This window comes from Nycticebus coucang, chromosome 21, assembly GCF_027406575.1.
Source record: "Nycticebus coucang isolate mNycCou1 chromosome 21, mNycCou1.pri, whole genome shotgun sequence".
In the NCBI taxonomy this organism is placed as follows: Eukaryota; Metazoa; Chordata; class Mammalia; order Primates; family Lorisidae; genus Nycticebus; species Nycticebus coucang.
In genome coordinates this window covers 52,875,167-52,901,952 of record NC_069800.1, presented here as the reverse complement: position 1 = coordinate 52,901,952, position 26,786 = coordinate 52,875,167, and the positions used below count along the sequence as shown (strand labels likewise).

Here is a 26,786-nt window from a genome sequence, read left to right as displayed (position 1 = left end):
TCCCCTGCAGGAGGGCCGCTGCCTGTTTGTCATCCTGCTCATGGCGGTGTACTGGTGCACGGAGGCCCTGCCCCTCTCGGTGACAGCCCTGCTGCCCATCGTCCTCTTCCCTTTCATGGGCATCCTGCCCTCCAGCAAGGTCTGCCCCCAGTACTTCCTGGACACCAACTTCCTCTTCCTCAGTGGCCTGATCATGGCCAGCGCCATCGAGGAGTGGAATCTGCACCGCAGAATCGCCCTCAAGGTCCTGATGCTTATTGGGGTGCAGCCGGCCAGGTAAGGCCAGGTACGGCAGGTGACACCAGGTAATGGGCCCAGCCCTGCAGTGGGGAGGCAGAGAGAGCACACCTTCGGAGCCCAAACCTGCTCTCTTTGGTTAACTATCCAGGCCAAGAGACTTGTCATTTCCTGCCATCCATGTACTTAATTATACCTCAACTATTTAGTGAGCACCCACTGTGTGCCAGATGCAGTGCTAGGCCTGTGGGGAGTTATTTCTAAAGGTGTGTAGGGGAGAGGGTTGAAAAGCTGCTCTGGGAAATGCCTGACCACCTCTGCCTATGAAGTGGTGATGCCAAGGTACCTGCTTCACAGAGTTGCAGCGAGGACTAACTGGGTGAATGCAGAGAATTGGGTGGCCTTTAAAATCGGGGTATTATTTCAATTTTTTTTCTTCCATGAACCCCTTTGGCAGTTTGGTAAATCTTGAAGATCTGGCCAGAAAAATGTTTTTAAATGCACAAAACACAGCACATAGGATTTGGAACAATAGCAACGATAACAAAACACAATTATCCACATAATTTTGTTTTGTTTTGTTTTTTTGAGACTGTGTCTCACTTGGTCACCCTGGGTAGAGTGCCATGGTGTCATAGCTCACAGAAACTTCAAACTCCTGGGTTCAAATGGTCCTCTTGCCTCAGCCTTCTGAGTAGCTGGGGCTGTAGGCACCATAACATCCATCTGGTTTTTCTTGCTCAGGCTGGTCTTGAACTCCTAGGCTCAGGAGATCCACCTGTCTTGGCCTCCCAGAGTGCTGGGATTACAGGCAAGAACCCCTGTGCCCAGATTATCCAAATAATTTTTAAAAGCACACATACACACCTTTGTGCTCTAGCATGATATGTGTTCCTTTACTGACATAGCAAATGACAAGACATTGTGATGGGTCTAACCACAACCATAACTTTGTCGCAATTTTGAATGTCAATGATATTTCCAGACATCTGCAACTACCATAATGGGATATGCAAATATCTGTGATTGTTTTTGGAGGTTCAGTCTCAGGCTCTGCTCATATGACTGAACTTTGTTGCCTGTTTATCACTGAAGGAAATACTCAATTTTGATTAGACGTTAGCAAAATGAAGATACAAATCTCCCCCCTTTGGTCTTGAACTATATCCATGGACCTACTTTTTATAAATCTCTGTTTTAAAAGATCTAAGCTGGGGGCCGAGCATGGTGGCTCACGCCTGTAATCCCAGCATTCTGAGGCAGGGGGATTGCCTGAGTTCGCAGGTTAGAAAGCAGCCTGAGCCAGAGGGAAACCTCATCTCTAAAATAATAGCCAGATGTTGTGGCAGGCGCCTGTAGTCCCAGCTACTTGGGAGGCTGAGGCAAGAGAATCACTTGACCCCAAGAGTTGGAGGTTGCTGTGAGCTATAATGCCACAGCACTCTACTGGGCAACAAAGTGAGACTCTGTCTCCAAAAAAAAAGAAAGATTCTAAGCTGAGGAGTGAGCCGGCTAGATTTCCATTTTTCACAGGTTCCTCTTAGCTGCCTTATAGAGACCAGGTGGGCAGGACAGGGATGAGAAATGATACAGCCCAGTTAGGACGCTGTTTGCATGTCCAGACAAGAGACAATGGTAGGTTGGCCATGGAGGTGAATGAAAAGAATGGACAGGTTTGAGAGTTATTTGGGTGATAAAATTGATGGGAGGGAGAATGTAGAAGACGACGACTCTGGATGATTTGCAAATTTCCAGCATCTCCTTTGTGCTAAGCACTCCACTGGGTTCTGCAAATGTGTGTTTCCTTCTGGAGTTCAACACCAACAGGAATTTGATCCCCCGGAGGCATATCCCAGTGCTGGAGCCCACGTGGCATGTAGAGGAAGGGGGGAAGACTTCCTGGAGGAGGTTACATTTCAGCTCCTCTTTCAAGACTGGGTGGGGCTGCTTTCACTGTCAACCATCAAGTTACAATGAAAGCACCAAGATGCTAGCTCACAAACAGATTTTAAAACACAGCATAAATAATCTAGAAAAAGTCCAAATCAGCAAGGAAAAGGAGGATTATTCAATAAATGGTGGGAGTTGGGACAATTGGTTCATTCCATGAAAAACAATCTATTTACATCTGACTTAATACGACACATCTAAACAAATTTCAGATGGATTAAGAGTTCAATACAAAGAAAAAAAATCATGAAACTTGGATTCTTTTGGTGGGATGGACCAAGCAGAGGTGGGGAGACAGGAGAGTTCAGGCGTGTTGGGTGCTGGCGAGTTCAGCAGAGTCTAAGCAGAGGGTGGCTGGTGGGAGTTAAAGGGGATATGGGGTGGCAGAAGTCTGGAAAGGCCATTAGGGCAAGACGGTGGAGTGTCTTGCTGTCCTGGCAACGTTGTTTTGAAACGGGTGCCATCAAAGATTTGGGGATAAGGGAAAGAAAATGTCACCCCTAGGATGTATTTAGAACTTCGGGCACCTGTGATCAGTTTACCTAAATATATGGAGCTACAGTTTTCCTAGATCTAAAATAAACCTGACAAGTGGGTTTGGTCCCTGCTTTCCCACTGACTTGCCGTCTCTGAGCTTCAATGTTCTGTGAAATGGATGGGATGGATTTCTCAGGGATGGCAAAGTGGGACCAGTGCCCTCGGTTCTGGGTCTGCCTCTAACTCCCTCTGTTCCCCAGGCTCATTCTGGGGATGATGGTGACCACCTCATTCCTGTCCATGTGGCTGAGCAACACTGCCTCCACTGCCATGATGCTGCCCATAGCCAACGCCATACTGAAGAGTCTCTTTGGCCAGAAGGAAGTTGCAAAGGACCTCAGCCAGGAGAGAGAAGAGAACACAGGTGAGGCTGTGCAGAGGGACTGGAGCTGACGCCACTGGTACAGGGGAGTGGGAGCAGAATGTCAGGTAGGCCAAGAGCAGGCAGCACTTATCGAGCACCTACTATGTGCCAGCTGTTTTAATAATAATAATAATAAAGAGAAGTCAAAAAATGGTGTGTTGGTTTTAAAAAATTTGCATTCCTTGTGGGGCATGGTAGCTCATGCCTGTGATCCCGGCACTGTGGGAGTCTGAGGCAGAAGGATCACTTGAGGCCAGGAGTTTGAGATCAGCCTGGGCAACATAGTAAGATCCCATTTCTACAAAATTTTTAAAAGTTATCTGGGCTTGGTGGCATGTGCCTGTAGTCCTAGTTTCTTGGAAGACTGAGGCAGGAGGATCATTTAAACTCAGGAGTTAAGGTTACAGTGAGCTATGAGCACACCAGTGGATTACAGTCTGGGCAATAGAACCAGACTTTGTTTAAAAAAAAAAAAAGCATTAATTGAGCACTGGAGTGCTTACTAAAATACTGAGCAAAGAGTTAAATGCTGTACCTCAACTCTCAAAATGGCCCTATGAAGTGGGTACTGTAATGAAATCTTACTTTAAAGCATTGAAGAGAGGGTTGGCTTCATTAATGCCCAGAGAAATGCCAATTGAAAGAATGAGATTTAAATCCGTGAGAGGTGCAAAAATAAGAAAGCTGGATAATGCCCGTGTTGGGAAGAACAGAGGTCGTGGGAACCCTGGTGCACTTCGAGAAAGGGAGTGTACCAGGTCAGCCTTTCTTAAGAGCATTCTTCAGGAATTTAATCAAATTAAATGTGTATATGCCCTGTAACCCAGCAGTTTTGCTCCTGAGTACAAATGCCGAAGGAACTCTCCCAGAGACTCAGGAGGGGACACACACAGCATTATTCACTGGAGCATTCCCTGTGGTGTGGGCATTGGTGGCCCTGGGGGCTTCCTCGCTGGTACAGGCATAGGTAACTGCGCCTGATCACTACGCTGCTTTTACAAGAGAAGGGTTAGTGAGTCATATAGTTATACAGATGGGTCTCACAAATCAATTATGAATGGGGGGAAAAACAGAACGGGATATAGGGAGTAATCCTAATCTGCAAACTGAAAGTACATATGAATGGTGAAGCATTTTGCAAGAATGTCAACCCCCAAAAAGCTACACATTAAACACATCAGAATAATGGCCATGGGAAGGGTGGGAGTGGCAAATTGGAATGGAAGGGACTGAAAAAAAATCCATCAAATAGAAGAGGGTCCTTGTGCAACAAATAGTGATAATGTGTTATGAACTGAGAGGTATGAGTCCCTTGAAGCCCTGAAACTGTGTTCTTAATAAAATATAAGCAGCTACTGTGTGATTTATTTATTTATTTACTTATTTATTTTGAGACGGAGTCTCATTTTGTCACCTTTGGTAGAGTGCTGTGGCATCACAGCTCACAGCAACCTCAAACTCCTGAGCTCAAGCCATCTACCCACCTTGGCCTCTCAGAGTGCTAATATTACAGGCACGAACCATTGCACCAGGCCTAGCCACTATGGTTTTAGATGATTACTGAGGGCTCAGAGAGAGGAAATGACTTTCCCAAATCACACAGCAAAGTCAGAGAAAGGCAGGTGCAGGGTCAGTTCAGAGGCACAGTGATATCAGGACCTTTCACTGGCAACTCTGTGATTCCCTTGGTCTTTCTCTCATGGTTGCAAAGTGGCTGCCACATCCACTTTGAAATACCTTTTTTTTTGTATTTATATAAATATACTTTAAAAGGAAGCTTTAAATCAATACATACGAAGGCAGAAGTTGCTCCTATAGCTCCAGCGTGGAGTCGTCCTTTGTTCTTTTAATGAACAGAAGCCCACACAGGCTGTGCAGAAGAAAGGCTGGATTTCCCAGGTTCCCTTGTGATCTGATCTGGTCAGGTGAGTAAGTCTGGCCAATGGGATATGTATGGAAATGATGTGTGCAACTTCTGGGTTCTTTCCCTCCTTCTCTCTGCTGGGTGAAATGTGAATGTGATGGTGGGAGCAAGAGATAACACCTGAGACTCAAAGATGGAAACCACATCTTCAGAGATAGATGGGAGATCTGTCCTAGTCGCTTTGGATCATTTACCCAACGAACACAACAAGCATTAGCCACGAAACCATGAGTTTTGTGTGCTAGTCATATTTTTTCAACTATGCACTAAAAAAAACTACATACCTGTTGAATTTAGAGGTTGCTCCATGTACCATCTAAGTTAGCCTCACTTACTGACACTGGTATATTTCCCCATCATTCACTTAGGAGTCCTGCTCATCTTATTCCCATGACAGCCCTGAAGGCTACAAATGATGATAAGTACTTCACAGATGAGGTTCAGAGAGGTGAAATCATGTGTCCAGAATCACACCGTTGGTAATATAGCATAGCCAGATCCATACATAGGCAAACGCTTCTGTGTGGAAGGGAAAAAAGGCTGTATTGTAGGGATCAGAAACCTTTTTCTATAAATCGCCAGATAGTAAATTTTTAGGCTTTATGGGCCACTCTGTCACAACTGCTCAACTCCACCCTTGCAGAGAGAAAGCAGCCAAAATATAACCGAGGAGGCATGGCCCTGTGCCAATACGTTTTCACGCAGGTGTGCTGAAATTAAAATCCTATATAATGTTTGCATCATGAAATAGCATTCTTCTATTGTTTTCTTTTTTTTTTTAACCAGTTAAAAGTATAAAAACCCTTCTTAGTTGGCAAGCCATTCAAACTCAGGCAGTGGGTTGGTTTCACCCTGCTTAGGGCAAGTTGCTGACCTCTGCTGCACAGTATCAGCTTTATTGCATTCTAAATGTACCCTCTAAATCTGGGGGCTCCAAGCAAACTGCCCCCTAGTCACCCTGGGGAGGACAGCAAGCAGCTGGGACTCTGCCCTTTCCCCTATTTCAACCCCAGCTGCACCTACTTTATCTGTTTTATATTCAGTGCTTCCAGGTAACTCTTTCACGGGCCTTCTATCTGAAGGAGACGAACAAGGAGTGAGCTATTTAGAGACATGGAAATCGAGGAACAAATTAAGAAAGAGGATGAAGTAGCCCTCCAGATTACCTGGTTTCAAAGCAGTGTCTCTGGTGTTTTAGACCCAGGCTGGCTGACTTCAGAGCCTGCCTCTTTCTCCCACATGAGATTTTTTTTTTCAAAGTAGCCAAGCAAATGTTTGAAAACCAAGTCCTTCCTTGTAAGGGTAAAATCTGAGACTCAGGAAGGGGATGGGACTTGCCCAAGGTCACATGCAGTGGTCATGCAGTGAAATCCAGAATCTTTTCCCCTGTACTGCAGGACATCAGGGGCAGGGGACCCTGGGGGGTTGGGACAGACACCTGCTTTCTGAGGCCTGGGATCAGAGAGCAGGAATCGGTTAATAATCAGCCTCTAAGACCTAAAGCAAGGCTAATGCCTGTGCAAAGAGAAATGTACCCTTTTACCTAGTTTTTGTGTTTTGACCAGGAGTTAGGAGGTGAGGACAGGGATAAAAAGAATGGGAGTTCTATTAGTGGCCAGGAGAGGGACATGGAGACTCCTAGGAGCTTAAGTTCACACGGGTCATCCATGGCAGTAATCATGATGATAATGTGAACCCCCATTTCCTGAAGAACCGTCATACATCAGACACCGTGCTGAATTTTTCATACTCATCAGCTTGCTTAATCTTCATAACTGGACTAGAAAGTGATGACCCCCCATTTTACAGACGAGGAGACAGAGGCTCAGGGAGGCAAAATGATTTGCCTAAGGTAGTGATGAGTTAGTCACTGAGTTCTGTTTGAATTCAGATCTATGCCTATGAGCTCCATGCTGTGTGGCCTGGTACAGAGGGGTCAAACCTGGGGTAGGGTGGGGCTCACAGGACAAGACCTCAGGGGTCCTCACTGCCTCTCCCCAGTTCTTGCACCCAGTTCTGTGCCCTGCACTGCCTGGGGGACCTGGCACCTTGTGAGTGGTAAGTGTCCTCCTGTGAGCATGCTCTCAGCCCTGCAGGGGAGACAGCACCGGCACCCCCATATTACAGAGAAGAAAACTGATACTCGAAATGGTGACTTGACCAATGTCCCTTGCCCAGGAAGGGCCCCCCCTGGCTTTTGAATCTAAACTCTTTCCCCTGTCTTTTCTCTGCCCAAAGAAGACTAGCTGGCCACCAAGAGTGCCCAAGGTTCTACCCTTCCTGAAACAGTGGCTTTTCAGGTCACTCTTCATTCACAATGTTGATCCACCTCCTGAGACTTTTCTCATCTATAAAACAAGGGTAAGAGCCAGGTCCATAGGAAGCAGGGCACCTGTGGTGGTTATACACAAACCACATTGGAGGACCAGGAATAAGAGCCTCCACCCTGACGCCCACTGATGCTTCCTGCTCCTCCCTGGGAGGGATTTCACTGTTTGCTCATGACCTGTCTCCTCCAAAGACTCCGAGCTACATAAGGGATGTATCTTTTTCATTGCTGTGAACAATCTTCAATGGTACAATTTTGTTCCCCTAAAACACTGCTGACCCATAAACACATAGTAGGTGTTTAATAAAGGTATAGAACTAATGAATAAATGAATGGATAATCCATCTAATTAACTGTTCAAAGCCTCAGTTTCCTTGCACCAAAATGGAAATAATAATGCTTACTGCCTAGACCAGTGGTTCTCAACCTTCCTAATGCTGTGGCCCTTTAATACAGTTCCTGTGGTTCGCAACCCACAGGTTGAGAACTGCTGGCCTAGACTGTTGTCAATGCTAAATGAATTCACGGACATAAACCTGCCTAACTTCGGGGCATTTGACCTTCCCTGGGGTGCTCTTTCTCTAATTTACGGAAGAATTCTTTCTCACCCTTCTGCATGGCAAACTTCAAGGTCATTTCAGTCCTATTAGAGAGGCAAGATGAGAGTTATCAGTCCGCATCAGACTTGCTAAGTGACAGGTCTTGGACATGAAGTGAGATTCAAGGGGTTAACGGTCCTGGGTACAAGCCTGGCTCTGCCACTGACACACTGGATCTTCTGCATCCCAACTTTAACCAGCCTCTGTAGGCCTCAGTTTCCCCACATGTACAAAAGAATGTGAAAAATCTTGCTTTGCTTTGTAAGGCTGCTGTAAGATTTCAAATGTGAAAGTTCCCAGTCCCCACTCCTGACACCAACTCCAGGATGGGCGTAAATTGATTAAGATCTTACATAAACACGAAGCTCCTAACTGGTGATTTCTGGACCCAGAGAAGTCTCTTTGGAGACTTTGCCCCCCTGGCCTTTTCCACGTGGTCTCTTGGGCCATTGTGGTCATGGGAAGCCCAGGGTTGGACCCTGGGTAAATGGTTAAGAGTGCTCAGCACTCTGGTTCTCCTATTTTTAAACATTTCCTCTTCATTGACTTAATCACTATCATCATCATTAGAAAAATAATAGCTGGTATAAAATGTTTTGACATTACAAATCTGCATAAAGATTAGCTGCCCCCTTTCTGACTGTATGTGCTAAAGCTAATTACTGTTTGCAGCTCTGTGTGTAAGGACACCTTCCACTGGGTATTTACAGTATGGACAGTCTCACATCAGCCTCTCCCACTCACGTGCTGGCAGCGAGTGCCCAGGTGCCTTGCATGAGTGAAGGGGCTCCTATGGAGACTGTGGCAGACTGGTGAGCACACACCGGCCCCACCTCCAAGGGCGTGCTGGGCAGCCACCAGAGTCTTCAGTTTCCATATCTGCAACTTCAGATGAATTGCCCTCAACCCTGTCTGCATAAAAGAATCATCTGCACAACTTTCAAAAATATTGGGACCCCAGCCCCACTCCAGAACTGCTAAACCAGACCTTCTGGGCTGGGACCCTCAGGGAATTCTAATGTCCAGCCAGGGCTGGAGGACGGAGGTGGATCATGCCTGAGAAGCTGGTGGATGTGGGATGCTGCGTGACAGCCGTGGTCTCGGCCCAGGTGGGAAGATTGCAGAATGAGCTCGAGATAGCGGGCTAGGTGTCACAGGGTCAGAGTTCTTTCTGTCTGGCCATCCCCTGCAGAGCAGCAACCTTGCTTGCCGTTCTGGTATGCTATTAACAACCCTTCCCTCCTTGCTTCAGAGAACTGGGCCCCTGGCCTCATGCATTGCTGTGGACTTGTGTTCTAGCATGAAAGCTCCGAGACCCTTGTCCTCGCCAGCCAGGGTGAGCTGACTTGACTTTCAGGCTTAGATCCCGCAGCAGTGAGGGGCACCTGCACCGTGACTCTATCAGTAGGAGGGTGCTAAAAAGAACCTGTGAGAGGATGGGGCTTTAGGTTGCGCACTGTCAGAAACCAGAGGCAATTCTAAGACTGGGTAAAGAAGCAGCTAGGAGCAGTGGCTCACACCTGTAATCCTAGCACTCTGGAAGTCCTTGGCACTCTACCCAGGGTGATAGAGTGAGACTCTGTCTTCTCAAAAAAAAAAAAAAAAAAAGGAGTAGCCGCCACTCAATGAGCAAGAGAGGGAGATGCTTAATATCTTGTGGACAGCACAGTGGCCTTGCCCTTAGACAAGATTATGAAATGGACTAGCTTTGTCTCGTTTTGTCATCGTCTCAGAGGGACTTTGTCTGAGGCCAGTGTTCTGTTAGATTGTTGAAGTCCACCAGGAGAACAACATGGCCTGGTTATGGGTGTCAGACCAGTTCCTGACGTCATGGCCGCTTTTTTATCCTTTTTCAAGAGTAACCAGCGTTTATTGAATCCTTGCTCGTACTTGGCTTCTTTATAAATTCTTTATATTAGGGTTTGGTAAACCATGCCTACCAAATCCAGTCTGCTGCCTGTCTGTTTATTTATTTGTTTTTTTTGGTGGGGTTTAGAGATAGGGTCTCTATTGCCCAGGCTAGAGTACAGTGTTGTCCTCAGAGCTCACAGCAACCTCAAACTCCTGCCCTCAAGCAATCTGCCTGACTCAGCCTCCCAAGTAGCTGGGCCTAGAGGCAAATGCCACCACACCCAGCTAATTTTTCTATTTTTTTTAGAGACAGGGTCTTGCTGTGTTTTTCAGGCTTGTTTTGAACTCCTGGCTTCAAAGGATCCTCCCACGTTGGCCTCTCAAAGTGCTGAAATTATAGGCGTGAGCCACCACATCTGGCCTGCTTTTGTGCTCCCTGTAAACTAAGAATAGTTTTTGTATTTTTACATGGTTGAAATAAACCCAAACAAGAATAATATTTCGTTATGTGAAAATTATCTGAAATTCAAATTTCAGTATCCCAGTGTGAAGGTTGACCCCCACTCAAGTCATGTATGTGATATCAGTGGCCGCCTTCCTGCGATTACAGCAGAGATGAGTCAATACAAAGAGACCATTCAGCCCCCCAAACCTAAAATATTTATTATTTGGCTTTTTACAGGAGAAGTTTGCTGGTCCCTGCTTTAATCCTCTTGACAACCCTAAGAGAACTGTGATCTCTAAATCGTGTTGTGATTTAAAGAAGTGAGGGTAACATAGTGAGACTCTGTCTCAAAAAAAAAAAGTTCCTGCTGCTGGAACCCACACCACAAAGGAAAAAGTAACGCTCCCCTGGGGCTTGGGTCTGTAACTGGTGGCTAACCATGGGAGCCTTGGGTTCAGATCACAGAGCCATCCCTTGCTTTCTGACCTTAGATCAGTGGTTCCCTCCAGGGGATGTTGGAAGGCAGAATTGTGTTATCCCAGCTTCCTCTGGGAAACTGAGGTGGGCAGATTGTGTGAGCTCAGGAGTTCGAGACCACCCTAAGCAAAAGCGAGGCCTTGGTTTCTACTAAAAATAGAAAAACTAGCTGGGTGTTGTGGTGGGCCCCTGTAGTCCCAGCTACACGGGAGGGTGAGGCAAGATGATTGCTTGAACCCGAGAGTATGAGGTTGCTGTGAGCTATGATGCGACAGCACTCAACTCCAGGGTGATAGAGTGAGACTCTGCCTTAAAAAAAAAAAAAGAAAAGAGGTTCAGGGACATTATGGTGAGACAAGAGTCAATCAGGATTTCTCAACTTCAGTGCTATTGCCATTTGGGTGGGGTAATTCTTTGTTAGGGTGAGGTGGCCTGTGTTGAAGAATGTTTAGCAACAATTCAGAGGCCAGTAGCAGTGCCACCCTCGCCCCCAGTTATGACAACCCAAATTGCCTCCAGACGTTGTCCAACATCCTTGGAGGCAGAATTGACCCCAGTTGGGAACCACTGGGTCACATAGTAAGGGATGGAGCTGTGATCTGAACCCAGGGCTCACATGGTTAGCCACCAGTTACAGATCCAGGCCCCAGGGGAGCGTTACTTTTTCCTTTGTGGTGGTTCTGGCTGCAGGAACTTTTTTTTTTTTTTTTTTTTTTGAGACAGAGTCTCACTATGTTACCCTGGTGGCATCACAGCTCATAGTAAAACTCAGCTCACAGCTCAAACTCTTGCGCTTAAGTGATTCTCTTGCCTCAGCCTCCCAAGTAGCTGGGACTACAGGTGCCCACTATAACACTTGGCTGTTTTTGGTTGCAGTTGTCATTGTCTTTACCAGGCTCGGGCTAGGCTTGAACCCACCAGCCTTGGTGTATGTGGCTGGCCACCTACTGCCTCAGCTATGGGTGCCAGGCCCTGCAGGAACTTTTAATTCATTCTTTTTTTTTTTTTTTGGTCTCCAAAACACTGTCAAGACTCCTAGGCTGTCTGATCTGTCAAGCAGGATACTTTAAAAATGAAGTAAGATCCTGACCTGACTCTCTTCTGCTCAAAAGCTACCCTGGCTCCTGTCTGACTCAGAGGAGAAATCAAAGGCCCTACTGTGAGCCCCAAGACCCCTGGGTGGTCAGCCCTTTTCCTGCCACCCCCACCCTCTGTGCTCCTGTCACCTCCCCTCCCCTCTCTCTCTGTCTCCCTCAGGCTCCTCCAGCCCCACTGGTCTCCCCTTTCCTCTCCAACATACTATGTCTACTCCCACCCCAGGGCCTTTGCATATGCTCTTCCTTGCCCCAGATATTTGCGGGACTCAACCCCAAACGTCTGTTTTTAATTTTCCTTCATGATGCTCATTTTCATTTTACTTAGTCACCTATGATGTGTCTCCCCTATTGGAGATCAGCCATGAGGACATGGACCTTTATCTCTTGCTGCTTAGTGCCAAGCACACAGAGACACTCCATAGGAATTGATTGGTGGATTGGCTGGGGTTCATGGGCCTGAGTTCCTGCCCTGGGTTCCAAGCGACATCCAGCTCTTATCTCAAAAAAAGAACTGAAACACTTCTACAACCTATTCACTCTCAGCATCTCTGTGGTCACCAGCCTGGGCCAGCTGCCATCATCTTTCCTGAAAAATGCAATAAATCCTGACCTGGGCTCCCAGTTTCCATTTTTGCCACCCCACCGTCCACAGTCCATGCTCTCCAACCAGATCCAAGGATGCTTGCAATATGTAAGTCATGTCATCCCTCTTAGACACTGGATTCTGCATGGGATCCACATCCCTGATGTGGCTCCTGTTGATCTTTGCCCAGCCCAGCCCCATCCCCCATCTACTCCTGGCCTTTCCCAGCACACTTACTTCCTTGGCTCCTCAACTCTGCCAAGCTCCCCCCTACCACAGGGCCTTTGGCCTTGCTGTTCCCATTTCCTGGAACGCTCTTTTCCAAGACTCTTCATGTGACCGGCTCTTTCTTATCTTTGAGGTCTCAGATGAAATGACATCGGCACACAGTGATTTCTTTGTTGACCCAACCTCAGTGGTCCACCTACTCCCCTCCATGCATTGCCCTATTTTATTTCCTCCATGCCATTCGTTCACCACTATCTGAAATGGTCTTTATTCATTTGTTGCCTCTCTCTCTTTCTAGAATATATGATCTTCACAGGAGCCAGGGACCTTTGTCTATACTGTTCGTTGAGTACTCTGAGCTCATAGTCATAGTAGGAGCTCAATAAATACCTTTTGGATGAATGGACAATGGGATCACCTGACCCATTGCTGACCCATTACCACTGATAACTGGACTTTCCCAAATATCCCTTTGGCAATGGCTGCTCAGGTAAGCCTAGGCTTGAGCTGTGGGCTGTCAAGCAGGCTTGCAGCTAATCCTCTGTCCACTGACCCGGGGCCATCTCCAAATATGGATGGTGGGGCAGGAGGATGGAATCCTGCGAGCCTTGTCTCTGTCTTTTTTTCTCTCTCTTTTTTGCACACAGTTATGATTTAATAAAAAAATAAAGAAAACAAGAAAAACAAACGAAAAATGTTATTTAGGCAAAAAAAAAAAAAGATTCAATGAATAGTATGAATAGTACAGGATTCTTGGTAATAAAGAAGCAGCCTTGACTGACTACACAGAAATTGGAACAATTCTGCCCCACTTACTAAATTGCCCTAAAGACATCATGCTCTTTCCTCCTAGCTGCGGTGCGGAGAAACGGCCTGCCCACTGTACCCATGGAGATGCAATTTCTTGCCAGCACAGAAGAGTAAGTCCCTGGTGAAATTATGGAAGGGCCAGTTCTTAATTCAAGGGTACAATGAACAAGAATTCAATGCTGCAAACCATTCCCCTCCCATGGAGGTCATTGTCACCAAATGACTTAAGGCCTAGGTTTCCACTCCCATGGCTTCAACATGGACCTCAAGAGTCTCCTTTTAAAAAATCCTGATGTGAAAAGCATAGGGAAGCACATTAAAGCCTAAAAAATCCTGAAAATCTCCAGGTCTTCGGAGCTTTCCTCTTGAAAGGAGGGACCCAGAAGAGTGGCGAGATACAAACTACGTATTGGTCAAGGAGGAGAGGGAAGAGGCAGGATTCAGAAGCTCTAAGAACCAAAAAGCAATAGCAATCCTCACAGCAAGGTGATTTAGAAAGCATCTTCACATTAACGTCACATGTATCCTTTGCATTATGGCGGCGTGGTCAAGATGGTAGGGTTTGAAGTCACACAGACTTGACTTGGAACTCTGGCTCTGCCACTTACTGGCTGCGTGACTTGAAAAATCACTTAACCTCCTTGAGCCTCAGTTAATCTTTGCCTATCAACTAGACATGATATGGGAAGCCACCATGTGGGTCGTCTTGACATTAACTGAGATAATATTGATAGAGCAGGTTGACCGTGCCTTAATGTAAGTTAGTAACGCTTGTTATTAGGACACTGTCATCTTGATTTAATGGTGATGAAATAGCAGGGAGTAAAGTGACTTGCTCAAGGCAGTGCTGGGCATTGATCAAGTCTATTTCACTCATTGGACAAATATTATTGACAACTTATGATGAGCCGGACACTGGTCTAGGTACAGAGATGCTACAAGGAAAAGGCAAAAAATGCCAGTCCTTACAGAACTCACATTCTAGTGGCAAGAAGTAGATAAATGAGTAAAATTCACAGCACAGCAGCTGATCAGTAAGTCCACAAGGGAGAATAGAGCAAGAAGGAGGGTGAGGGAGGAAGGGAGGCTGGGGGGCAGTTAGGGAAGACCTTACCCAGAAGGTTGTGTTTGAACAAACCCCTGCAGGACCTGGGGATGGGTCACAGGTGACTCTGTGGGAAGAGTGCTCTCAGCAGAAGGACCAGCATGTGCCAAGCTCCAGAGAGGTCATAGAGCAGCCAGGAAGCCAGTGAGGCTGGAGCTAAGGGAGTGAGTGAGCAGATGATAGGAGGTGGGCCTGAGAAACTGCTTGGTGCTTGGGTGATGACAGCTTAAGGGTGGAGGGACATGTGGGCCTTTGTAGGCCATCAAGGTAGCCTGGACTTTGAATGAGATGGGAGCCAATGGAGGGTTTCAGCAGAGAAGAGACCTGATCTTACACCTGTTTCATCCCCCAGCCTATGCCCCATTCTGGCAAGTTTTGGGGCTTTGAGTCCAACTTTGAGATTTGGACTCTGTGATTGGACCAGCCACTCATAACTGTGAGACCTGGGAATATGTTCTAAGCATCAGCCCAGGTAGAGCTTGTGCTGGGTCTACTAGAAAAAACCCAGTCCCTGCCCTCTGGACGTCCACATCCCTTGCATGCAAACCCCTTCCCCTCTCTGGGTCTCAGTTTCCCCATCTGAACAAAGAAGGTGCTGCACCAGATAAAACAGAGGGTCCTTTCTTTTTTCTTATTCTTCTGCTGATACTCATTATATTTGGGGTCCCAGGACTGTCCCCCCTAAGAAATCAGACCATGACACTGGTTTTTGCTTTCCTGTCACACACAGACACTAGGTCATGTCCCTACTGCTTTTGGAGAGGAAGTTTCTATGTAGTAATTAAGGCCAGAATATATTTGAATTATATTTCATTCTTTTAAAAAGACATTCTAAATTTTAATTTAAAAAAATAAAATTAAAAAATTTTAATGTTGATTTGTTACACTGGAACAGTTCTTTTTTTATCTTAATTTTCTTTTTCTTGGCTTTATTGAGGTATAATTGAAAAATAAAAATTGTATGCATTTGAGGCATACAAGGAGATTTTTTAAATATATGTATACAAAATTAATGTATTTACTACAATCAAGCTAACCAACATATCTTACTTCACATAGTTACAGCATTATAGCAATTCTTAATTTCATTCACTTATAAACATTTTATATTAACACATGTACAGAAAAATACTCAAACAAAAAGAAAAAGACATACGATATCTCACTCCCCAGAGGTAGATTATAACAGTTAAGTAAATATCACTCTGGACTATTTCTTGATATCTCTGTGTATACATAAATGCATTTTTAAATTAAAAGCTGATAATTCTACATATGCTGTTATATCACCTGCTATTTCACTTAATGGAGTATAATCCTCCACTTAATGGAGTATGATTCACTTAATGGAGCCATCCTCACTCAATATATTTATGTCAACATCATGAGCTTTTAATTATATACTTAATAATTCTTAATTTCATACTTGCCCCAAACTGTTTAATTGTGTAAGAAAAATAACTGAGAAGATAAAAAAAAGGAATAAAAAATCCATAATTCCACTCCCCCAAAAGGCACTCAAACAACTTTGTATATACTATTCTAGACTTTTAAAGTATCTGCATATTTATGAATATTTCTAAAATAGAAAACTAAATAATACTGTGACCTGCCTCTTCATTTTAGTTTGTATGCTGAGTTGTTTTTATTGTAATAAACACCAGTCTAATCATCACAGCTGCATTAGTGTTCCCTGCAGGATAAAGAATCATCTTTAACATCAGGCCCCTTTTAATGAACATTTAGGTCGTCTCTAATTTAAATTAATTTAATGCCGTGGCAAACTCCCTTGGGCAAATTCTTAGAGGAGACCGTCTGAGCTGTAGGGATGTACATTTTTGAAGGTTTTGATAGCTATGCCAAATTGCCTTCCAGAAAAACCACTTAGCTCTCCCAAGCCCCAAGCAGCGTGCAGCCCGGTTCTCCATGTGTTCTGAGAGGCTTCTCTTTCGGTTTGTTTGAAGCAAAGGCCACACTGAGGAGGTGGAGGCTCCCCGGGACCCGCTGGGTGACTCCAAGGAGGAGGAATATCGCAGGAACATCTGGAAGGGCTTCCTCATCTCCATCCCCTACTCGGCCAGCATCGGGGGCACCGCCACCCTCACGGGCACAGCCCCCAACCTCATCCTGCTTGGCCAGCTCAAGAGGTAAAAGCAAGTGTCCCTGCCAGGGGAGCTTCTGCTCCTCCCGATCCTCCAACTCATTCATTCAACATTCAGGGGATGTGTCTTGAGGGCCTTCTATTAACCAGGTTGTGGGGACACAGAGATGTGCAAAACTCAGCAAAATGCCTGCCCTTGGGAGCTTCCATTCTGTTGGGAGGGGAACAGTAAGTGAACAGCAAATGCACAGATAACAGAGGTGGTAGAGTGCTGGGAGTAGGGTGCTATTTTACGTGGGTTGTGCAGGTACGTCTGTCCTCTCTAATAAAGTGTCATCTGTAGACCTAGAAGGGAGGGAGGGAGCTACAGGGACATGGGAGGGAAGAGCGATCCAGAAGAGGCCATGGCTCCTCCAAAGGCTTTCTGAGGTGGGACTGTTCCTGGGGAGGTTTAGGGAACAGCAAGAGGACCAGAGAGGCTGGGTGTACCAGGCGAAGGGCGGGCGGGAGGAGGTGAGGTTACAGGGCAGGCAGGCGGCTCCTCCTCTGGAGCTGAGCGCAGAGGAGCAGCCGGCTGTGGCTGTCCTGTCCTGGGAAGACTAGAGTGAGCCCAGCTGGGAGGTGGTCTCCCCACCACAGTGACCTGCGGTGACTGGTGGTCAGCAGTCAGCGCATAAGAGTGAAAGAGAAGGATTCTATAACTGCACGACTTGTCAATTCCATTATTTGAAGCCTTTGGCTTCCAAGATTTTAAACATCTATTTTGAAATTCTTTTTTTTTTTTGGCCAGGGCTGGGTTTGAACCCACCACCTCTGGTATATGGGGCTGGCGCCCTACTCATTGAGACACAGGCAACCGCCCTATTTTGAAATTCTATCTCTTAAGATTTTCAGATTCTGGGATCTAAGAGGCTGGATTTCTAAGATCCCTTTGCAATGGAGAAGGCATCGTCATATGTTCATTCAATGTCCCTAAATGCAAATGTAGGCCACATGTAGTGGCTCATGTTTGCACCTTGGGAGGCCAAGGCAGGAGGATTGCTTGAGCTTAAGATCAGCTTGGGCAAAATAGCAACACCCGTCTCTACAAAAAAAAGAAAAATTAATTAATTAAAATAAATAAATAAATAAATAAATCCAAATGTATGCATTTGGCAAACAAGCAATGGGCAACAAAAATTATCATGGCTCCAAAGCTGGCCAACTTCTTTACCTGGTGCACATCCAAAGAATCAAAACCTGTGAGGATGGGGCAGAGCCTGTGGTTCAAAGTAGAGTGCTGGCCTCATATGCCAGAGGTGGCGGGTTCAAACTCAGCCCAGGCCAAAAACTGCAAAAAAAAAAAAAAAAGCTGTGAGGATGAAGAGGGACAGCCAGCTGGGTTCATCTTCCATCAGTACTAAGCGTCTGAGTAATCAGTTACTTTCATGAGAAACTTTTCAGTATGCCGCTCTTCTGCCCCACGTGATCATTTTAAGATCTCCCCTTAAGATCTGGTGAGATAAACTGCCACTACATTCTTCAAGCCTGAAATTCTTTGATTTTAACACTTGATGATAGAAACCAGTGACTTCCAGATGACAGTATGTATCAGAATCACCGGGGCAGTCTGACCCTCACTTGCGGAGATCCAGTTTAAGGCCACTGAATTTTACTGTCTTTATGTGTCTTTTTATCTCTGTTCTTTGAACAAGGCCTGGCTGTGCCCTGTGGGTTTGGGTCAATGGCAGAAAATCCAGAAACCAAGATGTTCCTGCTTCAGGTGTGGGGAGAATGAGGCTTGGCCTTTGATTAGATTTCTTAGTTTTCTGCTGGGAGAGAAGCTGGGTGTTTGGTCTTAGGGTTTGCTGGGACAGTGTTATTGTCATCATATTGTTTATAGTCTGATTTGTCATTAAAACTTTTACTAAAATTTTTAATGACTATATAGTATCCCATTTGGGGTAAGTATCATACTTTATTTAATCATGGACATTTAGATTGTTTTTACTTTGTAATTATTATTATTATGTTGCTATTATGAATTATGTGACTGATCAAATAACTGCTGCTATTTTCAGTTTTTAAAATAATATTTTTATTTTTTCTAATTATACACATATCCTTATTGATTGTCGAAAATACAGAAAAAGAAAAGGAAAATAACAGAATCCCACTACAAAGGGTTTAATTGATATTTTCTTTTATTTGCTTATTTATTATATAAAAACTGTTGGTATTTTGTTTTATTAGCAATGCCCATGAATAAGTTGTATTCGTATACTTTCGTTTTTTATTTTTTGTTTTTATTTTTATTTTATTTTATTTTTTGCAATTTTTGGCCGGGGCCAGGTTTGAACCCCCACCTCCGGTATATGGGGCCAGCACCCTACTCCTTTGAGCCTCAGGCGCCACCCTATATTTGTATACTTTTGAACAAATCACTCTGTAACTTCCTTTAACCCTTTTATTTTTTTTATTTATTTTTTTTTTATAATTTTTTTTTTTTTTTTTTTCAGTTTGGCCAGGGCTGGGTTTGAACCCGCCACCCTCAGCATATGGGGCCAGCACCCTACCCACTGAGCCACAGGCACTGCCCCCTTTAACCCTTTTAAATCTAGCACATACATTCCTGACTACATTTCTGGGTTTTTTTTTAAAGATACATTTTTAGTAGTGGAATTTCTGTAAAAGGATAACGCATGCTTTTAAGGCTCTGAATGCATTTTACAAAATTCCTCTCCAGAAAGAGCATTCTAATGAACAGGCATCAGGAGTCTGCCTATATTCCCATATTTTCACCAACATTGAGTGTTATTGCTCTCAATCCTTTCACACTTAACGAGGTCTTGATGAAACTGAGTTTGGACACTGTTTAACCATGTTTAGCAGAGAAAGAAATCACTCTAGGACTAATATTTAAGATCTACATACAGGGATATAATAAAAGGTCTCCATAAAGTTTGTTTGTAATTTAAAATTGCACACTATTTTATAATGAAGGAGCAGAGGCTGCAGCTCTCGGCTGTGCTTTGTTAAGCCCCACAGTCATGAGAACATTGTAATAGATTGCTAACATTTGGCTATTACATAATTTCAGGTAAAAATGCAGTTCTGGGCTTACCAGGCCTGTACCACTGGGGCAGCAAATAGCCTGTAACCCCTTTAATGAAGTGTGCCCACTTCCATGCCCTGTGGTCTAGCTCAGCCTGCCTCACTTACTCAGTTTTTTTGTTTGTTTTTGAGACAGAGTCTCACACCGTCACCCTGGGTTGACTGCTGTGGGGTCGTCAAAGCTCACAGTAACTTCAAACTCTTGGGCTCAGGCGATCCTCTTGCCTCAGCCTCCCAAGTAGTTGGAATTACAGGTGCGCACTGTAACACCTGCCTAATTTTTCTATTTTTAGTGGAGATGGGGGTCTCATTCTTACTCAGGCTGGTCTCGAACTCCTGAGCTCAAGCAATCTGCCTGTCTTGGCCTCCCTGAGTGCTGGGATTATAAGCCTGAGCCTCCAAACCTGACCACTCACTCATTCTTGACCACCGGCCACTTAAGGTCCCATTAGGGCAAAATCAGCAGCCTCCAAACAAGAGAAAAAGAGCACTTTCTATTAGAGGGATGGAAAAATGTATGTGCTAGATTTAAAAGGGTAATAGCAAGGGCCCATGACTCCTACCTTGACCCGCTGTGCTGGTAGCTCCTGCCTCCCTCATTCTCGCTCCCCACCCCACTCCTCAGCAGATGAGCTCGGCTGATCTTGTTCTGTTCTCCTCTGTTTCTGTTCCCAGTTTCTTCCCGCAGTGTGACGTGGTGAATTTTGGCTCCTGGTTTGTTTTCGCCTTTCCTCTCATGCTGCTCTTCCTGCTGGCGGGCTGGCTGTGGATCTCCTTCCTGTACGGGGGCATGAGCTTGAGGTACTTCGCATTTTCTTCTTGGGAGAAGAAGCAGGGAAGTGGAAAGGCTGGAGCTTCAGAGGCAGACTGAATGGTGTAGATTCCCAGCTTCCTAGCTCACTAGGGAATGGCCTTCCTGGTCTCAGCCTCCATTTCTGAACACTGGGGATGGTTGACATCATTTCATGGCATAGTGTCATGTCTTGACTTTCCAGGGACATAAAGATTGGAAGTGTGTATAGCCTGCCTGCCACACCCAGGCTCTCAGTTAATGTCACTGGTCATTAATAATTATTAATAGTTATTTTCTTTAAATAAGATAAACACTCACAACCAGAGGAGAGAAAAATGCGCTGCTTCCTATTTTATGGGGCTCTGGTAGAGAAGACAATTGGGGGGAGGCATGACGGCAAGGTATTAAATAACTTCAAAACGTATTGTGGGGGCGGCACCTGTGGCTCAAAGGAGTAGGGCTCCATATGCCGGAAGTGGCGGGTTCAAACCCAGCCCTGGCCAGAAACTGCAAGAAAAAAAAAAAAAAACGTATTGTGGGAACAATATTCCTTTATTTCCTCTCATCAATTCAACCTGCTTATGTTGAAGAGAAAGTCTCATCTGAGTGCTGGAGAAATTTTAGCAGCTCTCTAACATTTCTGAATCAGCCTTTTAAACAAATAAACAGCAAGTTTCAGGCTTAGAGATTTAAGCCAGTAATGATGTCTAGCCAAAATATAATAGCGGTGTTTTGCTTTCATTTATTTATTTACTTATTTTTTTTGGTTGGGTTTTTTTTTTTTTTTTGAGATGGGATCTTGCTGTGTTGTCCAGGCTGATCTTGAACTCTTGGGCTCGAGTGATCCTCCCATTTCAGATTTCTCAGTGTGCCACCACACCCAGCTGATATATTTATTTTTACAGTTACTTTGTATGTATTGCAAATGATTCTTGTTCTCTATTTATGGGAGTTACCTAAAGTTCTCTATTTAAATACATTTTTAGAATTCAAACGGTGAGTCTTTCTGGAAGAAAATATGTAGCTAATATGAGAGCCCAGTGGTATGTAGTTATAGCAACATTTGTGAAGATAAGTTATGAATGCCTAGAGGTTGAGAAATAGTCAGAACTGGGGATGGGGCGGTAGGCATGTTGTAAAGTTGTTCTCTGACCCACTCCTGTCCACTCATCTCTAAACCTTAATTTTCTCATCTATAAAATGGGACCAGTAGAAACAACCCTGGAGCAAACAGGTGTGAAAACCTTTTGAGAACAGAAAGGCTCTAGTGTGATGATCCTTGACTCAAATGTCTTCTAGGACTCCTTATAGCAGAAACTCAGGGTTCAAAGCCCAGTCGAACACAGAGAAGCAGCCCAGACAGATGGACCAGAGTTCAAATCATGGTTCAATGTGATCTTGAGCAACTCGGGAACTTTCCTGGGCTTTTAATTTTTTTTTTAATTTCTTCTCTTGTAGATTGAGGATAAAAATTAGTTAGCTACATCAAAAGTAACACCTGAATAAGAAAGAATGACTGAACTGCCTAGGATTGAGCCCCAAACAGAGGCCCTTTGTCCTTCTAGTGTTTTCATAGCACCTGTAGTACTTGACCTCAAAGGAGGCTGCAATGGAGAAAACGCAGGTAGAAGGGAACCCAGGGAGAGAGGTGCTGCTGAGTGAGTAACTGAAAACATTCAGGCCAGTCCCATGACTCCATCTTCACTCAGCAAATATCCACTGCGTACCTACTATGTGCCTGCCCTGCCATAGGTCTTGAGGAGGCAGCAGTGGCCAAGGCAGAGATCATCCCTGCTCTTGGGGAGTTTGCCCTCTAGACGGGGGAGACTACAGGAATGACAACAGTGATAAATACCATGAGGGAAGAGAAAAATGAGTGCCTGGGTGGACTCTCCCACCCAGCCTGGGAGGTCAGCACAACTTTCCTGGGGAACTGACTTTTGAATTGGGATATGAATAATGAGTAGCGTTTACTTAGTAAAGGGAGGGATGGAGCTGGGGATGGAAATCTTTTTTTTTTTTGTAGAGACAGAGTCTCACTTTCTGGCCCACAGTAGAGTGCCGTGGCCTCACACAGCTCACAGCAACCTCCAACTCCTGGGCTTAAGCGATTCTCTTGCTTCCAGGCACCCGCCACAATGCCCAGCTATTTTTTTTTTTTTGGTAGCAGTTTGGCCGGGGCCGGGTTTGAATCCGCCACCCTCGGTATATGGGGCCGGCGCCTTACCGACTGAGCCACAGGCGCCACCCTGGGGATGGAAATCATTTTAAGGAGACAGAACAGCAAGTGCAAAGGCCCTGAGGCCAGAGGTAGCAAGGAATGTTCTGGAACTGAGAGAAGATTAAGTGACTGAGTTCAGGGAGTGAGGGGGAGATTTGTGGGAGATAAGGCCAGGGAAGGAAATAAGCGTTTTCAACTGGGGATTATTTTGTCCACCCCCTTAGGGGACATTTGGCAATGCTTGAAGATGTTTTGGTAGCCCCAACTGAGGAAGTACTCCAGGCATCTAGTGGGTAGAGGCCAGGGAGGGATGCTGCTTAACATCTTACAATAACAGAACAACAACGAATTATCTGGCCCCCAAAGTCAATAGTGCCGGGGTTGAAAATCCCTCAACTTGATTATTGAGAGCCTTGTGGGAGTTTGATCTTCACACAAAAAGCTATTGTGCGGTTTGTTTTTTTAATAATTTGTTTGTTTATTTAGTTTGGATAGTCAGCACATACATATAGTTCTCAAAACTCAAAACAATACAGAGAGGTATCAATGAGGTCTCTTCTCCCCAAACAACACTGGTCTACTCACCCAACATATCCCCCCTCAAACAGGTATCACTCTTAATTGGTTTCCTGGACTTCCAGAGTTTCCTTGAGCAAATATAAGCAGACACAAACATCTTCCCAGTGGCCAGTCTTCCTGATGAATTTCATTTTGTATATTAGCAGGCATTTTTATAAGATAAAAATCCTCTTTCCTGAAGTAGGATTTTGGGGTCAGAGAATAAACACATTTTAATTTTAATAGATATTATTAAATCATTTTCTATAAAAATTGCACTAATTTCTTTTCCTGTGCACAATGTGTGAGAGTGTCTGTTTTCTGGTAGCAAAGTGGATTTTTGCCAATCTGATAAGAGAAAAACAATTCATGTTTATTTTACCAGGAATAATTTTGAGCAACTTTTCATATGTTTGGGGGCCATGTGTTTCCTTTCTTATGGATCATTACACCATATGTTCACATGCTTTGTACATTTTTTCAAATGGATTGTTGATCTTGGTCTTCTTATTGATTTCTAGTGATCTTTACATATTATAGAGTTTAGTGCTTATTCTGCAATATGATTTATAATTTTTTCCCTGATTTGTCTTTTGATTTTACTTATGGTGCTCCTTTCTTCTAAAAATTTTATGTGAATTTGTCAATTTTATGTAGGTGAATGTATCAATCTCTTTTCATATGGCTTCTGAAGTTTCCATTACAGTTTAGAAAGGTTTTCCCATTACAGATGTTAAAAAAGAAATAACTCTGTATTTTCCTCTAGTATTTTTATATTTTTCCCATTTAAACCTCTGGTCTCTTTGGAGTTCATCCTTATGGTAGAGTGTGAGGCTTGTATCCAATTTCATTTTTGTTCCAGATGGCCATCCAGTTGTTCTACCACCATGTACTGACACACAAAATTTTATTTATTTTTTCATTTTTATTTTATTTATTTATTTTTGTAGTTTTTGGCTGGGGCTGGGTTTGAACCCGGCACCTCTGGTATATGGGGCTGGCCTCCTTTGAGCCACAGGCTCCGCCCAGACACACAAAATTTTAAAGTTTTGATGAAATCCAATGTATCTATCTTTGGTTGCTTGTGCTTTTGGTGTCATATCTAAAACTTCTGTATAATCCATGGCTATGAAAATTTATCCCTGTGTTTTCTTAAGAGTTTTATGAGCTGGAACATATTCTTCTTAGTCAAGTATCTCAAAAATGGAAGAAAAAGTATCTAATGTACTCAGCCCTACTATGAAACTAATTTATGGCTTTCATATGAAACCTATAACCCAGTTATAACCTAAGAATATGGGGAAGGGGGGGAGGATGGGCGGAGGGAGGGTAATTGGTGGGACTACACTTGCGGTGCATCTTACAAGGGTACATGTGAAACTTAGTAAATGTAGAATATAAATGTCTTAACACAATAACTAAGAAAATGCCAGGAAGGCTATGTTAACCAGTGTGATGAAAATGTGTCAAACGGTCTATAAAACCAGTGTATGGTGTCCCATGATCACATTAATGTACACAGCTATGATTTTAATAATAAAAAAAGAGTTTTATGGTTTTAATAGCTCTTCACATTTAGGTCTTTGGCCCATTTTGAGTTCAGTTTTGTGTAAGGTATGAGGTAGGGGTTCAAAATCATTCTTTCACACATGGATATCCGGTTGTCCTAACACGGTTTGTTGAAAGACTCTTTCTTTCCCATTGAATGGTCTTAGTACCCTTGTCAAAAATCAGTTGCCCATAGATGGATGGGTTTGTTTCTGGACTTCCCATTCTATTCCATTAATCTCTATATCTAGCACCATTTACCAGATATCCACCCCCCCTTTTTTTTTTGCACAGCAATCTGGGATGTCACATTTTTCATAGAATAAATTTACATTTGTGATTGAATCTATTTGCAGACTTTCTTTTTTTTTCTATTGATTTTTCTGTTTATTCATGTACCTGTTTGACCCACTAAAGGATTTTAAGCCTGGGAGATACATGATCACATTCACAATTTTAAAAGATCAGCCAGGCTATAGGTGGAGAGGACAGTTTTAGAGAGGGAAGAGCAGAGGCAGGAAGACCAGTAGTTAGGCAGGGGCAGTCTCCAGAACAGAGGCAATGTGGCTTGGCTGGGTGATGGTGGTGATGGCAGGTAAGAAGTTAGTTATATCTGCAGTGGCCGTTCCTAATCACCGGCTTTCTGTTGCAGGGCCTGGAGGGCGAAGAAATCTTCAATAAGAGCTGATGCCGAAGACAGGGCTCTAGGTGTGATTCGAGAAGAATTCCAGAACCTGGGGCCCACCAAGTGCGTGAAATACTGGTGGTGGGGAGTGAGCCAGGCATTTGTCTTCCAGGGGAGCTCCCTCCTGGCTTGGACTTGGGCCCATGGGGTCTGAGTCCCAGGGAATTTCAGGATCAAAGGCCTGAGACCCTGAGATGGAGGGTGGGAAGTAGCTTACACAGTCAGCCTCTTGCCCTGGTGGAAGATAAAAAGCCCCTCAGGGTTTACTTGGGGTGGGATATGCTGCCTTTCCACCATACATACCCTGTTCCTACTAGTTCAAAAGCATATGAACTAGAATTTGAACTTGAATCATATGGGATATCTGACACTGTCTCTGGTGGCTTTGAAGACCCTCTTTAATGCATATTTCCCCACGTGGTGACAACTAGGCTTTAGTTCCTATGTGGCCTTGGGCAAGGCACCGACCCTTTCTTGGCTGTGCTCCCCAAACTGTGAAGTGGGCACATGGAGTAGTGATTCCCTCCAGCATTTGAGGATTCTCTCTTCGCCGTCCGCCAGTCTGTCTCTCCGTATGAGTACCCTCTCTCTGTGTCTGTCATCTTCCTCCACGCGTGCTTTTCTTCTCCTTCTGTCTGTAGGCGCCCCTCTCTCCGCCTGCCTCCATTGCTGCCCGTTTCTCTTGCTTTTTGGTCATTTCCTCTGTTTCTCACTTTCTTTCTCTGTCTTTGCTTTTCCACAGGACTTTGGCAAACTCCCAGTGATAAGGATATGAACAGTTTGGGGACAGGCTGTCTTGATGCTCGGGAAGGACCGTGAGGGAGTGTGGAAGCCCCAGGATATAAATTGCTTATGCCATGGGACATCCCTCCCCTCACTCTGGGGACTCCCTGGAGAGTAGATTCTTTCTTTCAGCTTCCTCAGAGGTGGGGCCTGGGCCCAGTCATGCCCTACAGACACCTGTCTGAGCCTGTTCATACTATGATCTCCCTGAAACTCAGGGTCACCATTGTGCCTGCATATCTGTGCCACAGGTTTGCCGAGCAGGCTGTTTTCGTTCTTTTCTGCATGTTCGCCGTCCTCCTCTTCTCCCGGGATCCGAAGTTCATCCCCGGCTGGGCCAGCCTCTTCACTCCCGGGTGAGATTCTGGGGACTCCCCAAGATGGGATTCAACAGGGAGGATTCTGGAATGGGCCACAGGGAGCTAGACAGGCATCACGGCTGGGGAGACTGGTGTCCAGATTATCATA

At 44.7% G+C, this 26,786-nt stretch overlaps 1 protein-coding gene across 3 annotated transcripts in view; it reads left to right on the top strand.

The window, feature by feature from the left end:
* SLC13A3 (solute carrier family 13 member 3) overlaps nt 1-26,786 on the top strand; it is an 86,431-nt gene that overhangs the window by 32,101 nt on the left and 27,544 nt on the right. For 2 of the 3 annotated variants that reach the window (XM_053574628.1, XM_053574627.1), the window contains 7 exons: nt 11-276; nt 2,925-3,088; nt 13,475-13,541; nt 16,501-16,683; nt 20,406-20,531; nt 25,503-25,598; nt 26,570-26,674. In XM_053574628.1, coding sequence (XP_053430603.1) covers nt 11-276; nt 2,925-3,088; nt 13,475-13,541; nt 16,501-16,683; nt 20,406-20,531; nt 25,503-25,598; nt 26,570-26,674 — 1,007 coding nt within the window. The remainder of the gene's footprint in view (nt 1-10; nt 277-2,924; nt 3,089-13,474; nt 13,542-16,500; nt 16,684-20,405; nt 20,532-25,502; nt 25,599-26,569; nt 26,675-26,786) is intronic. The other variant, XM_053574629.1, reaches the window with a different exon arrangement.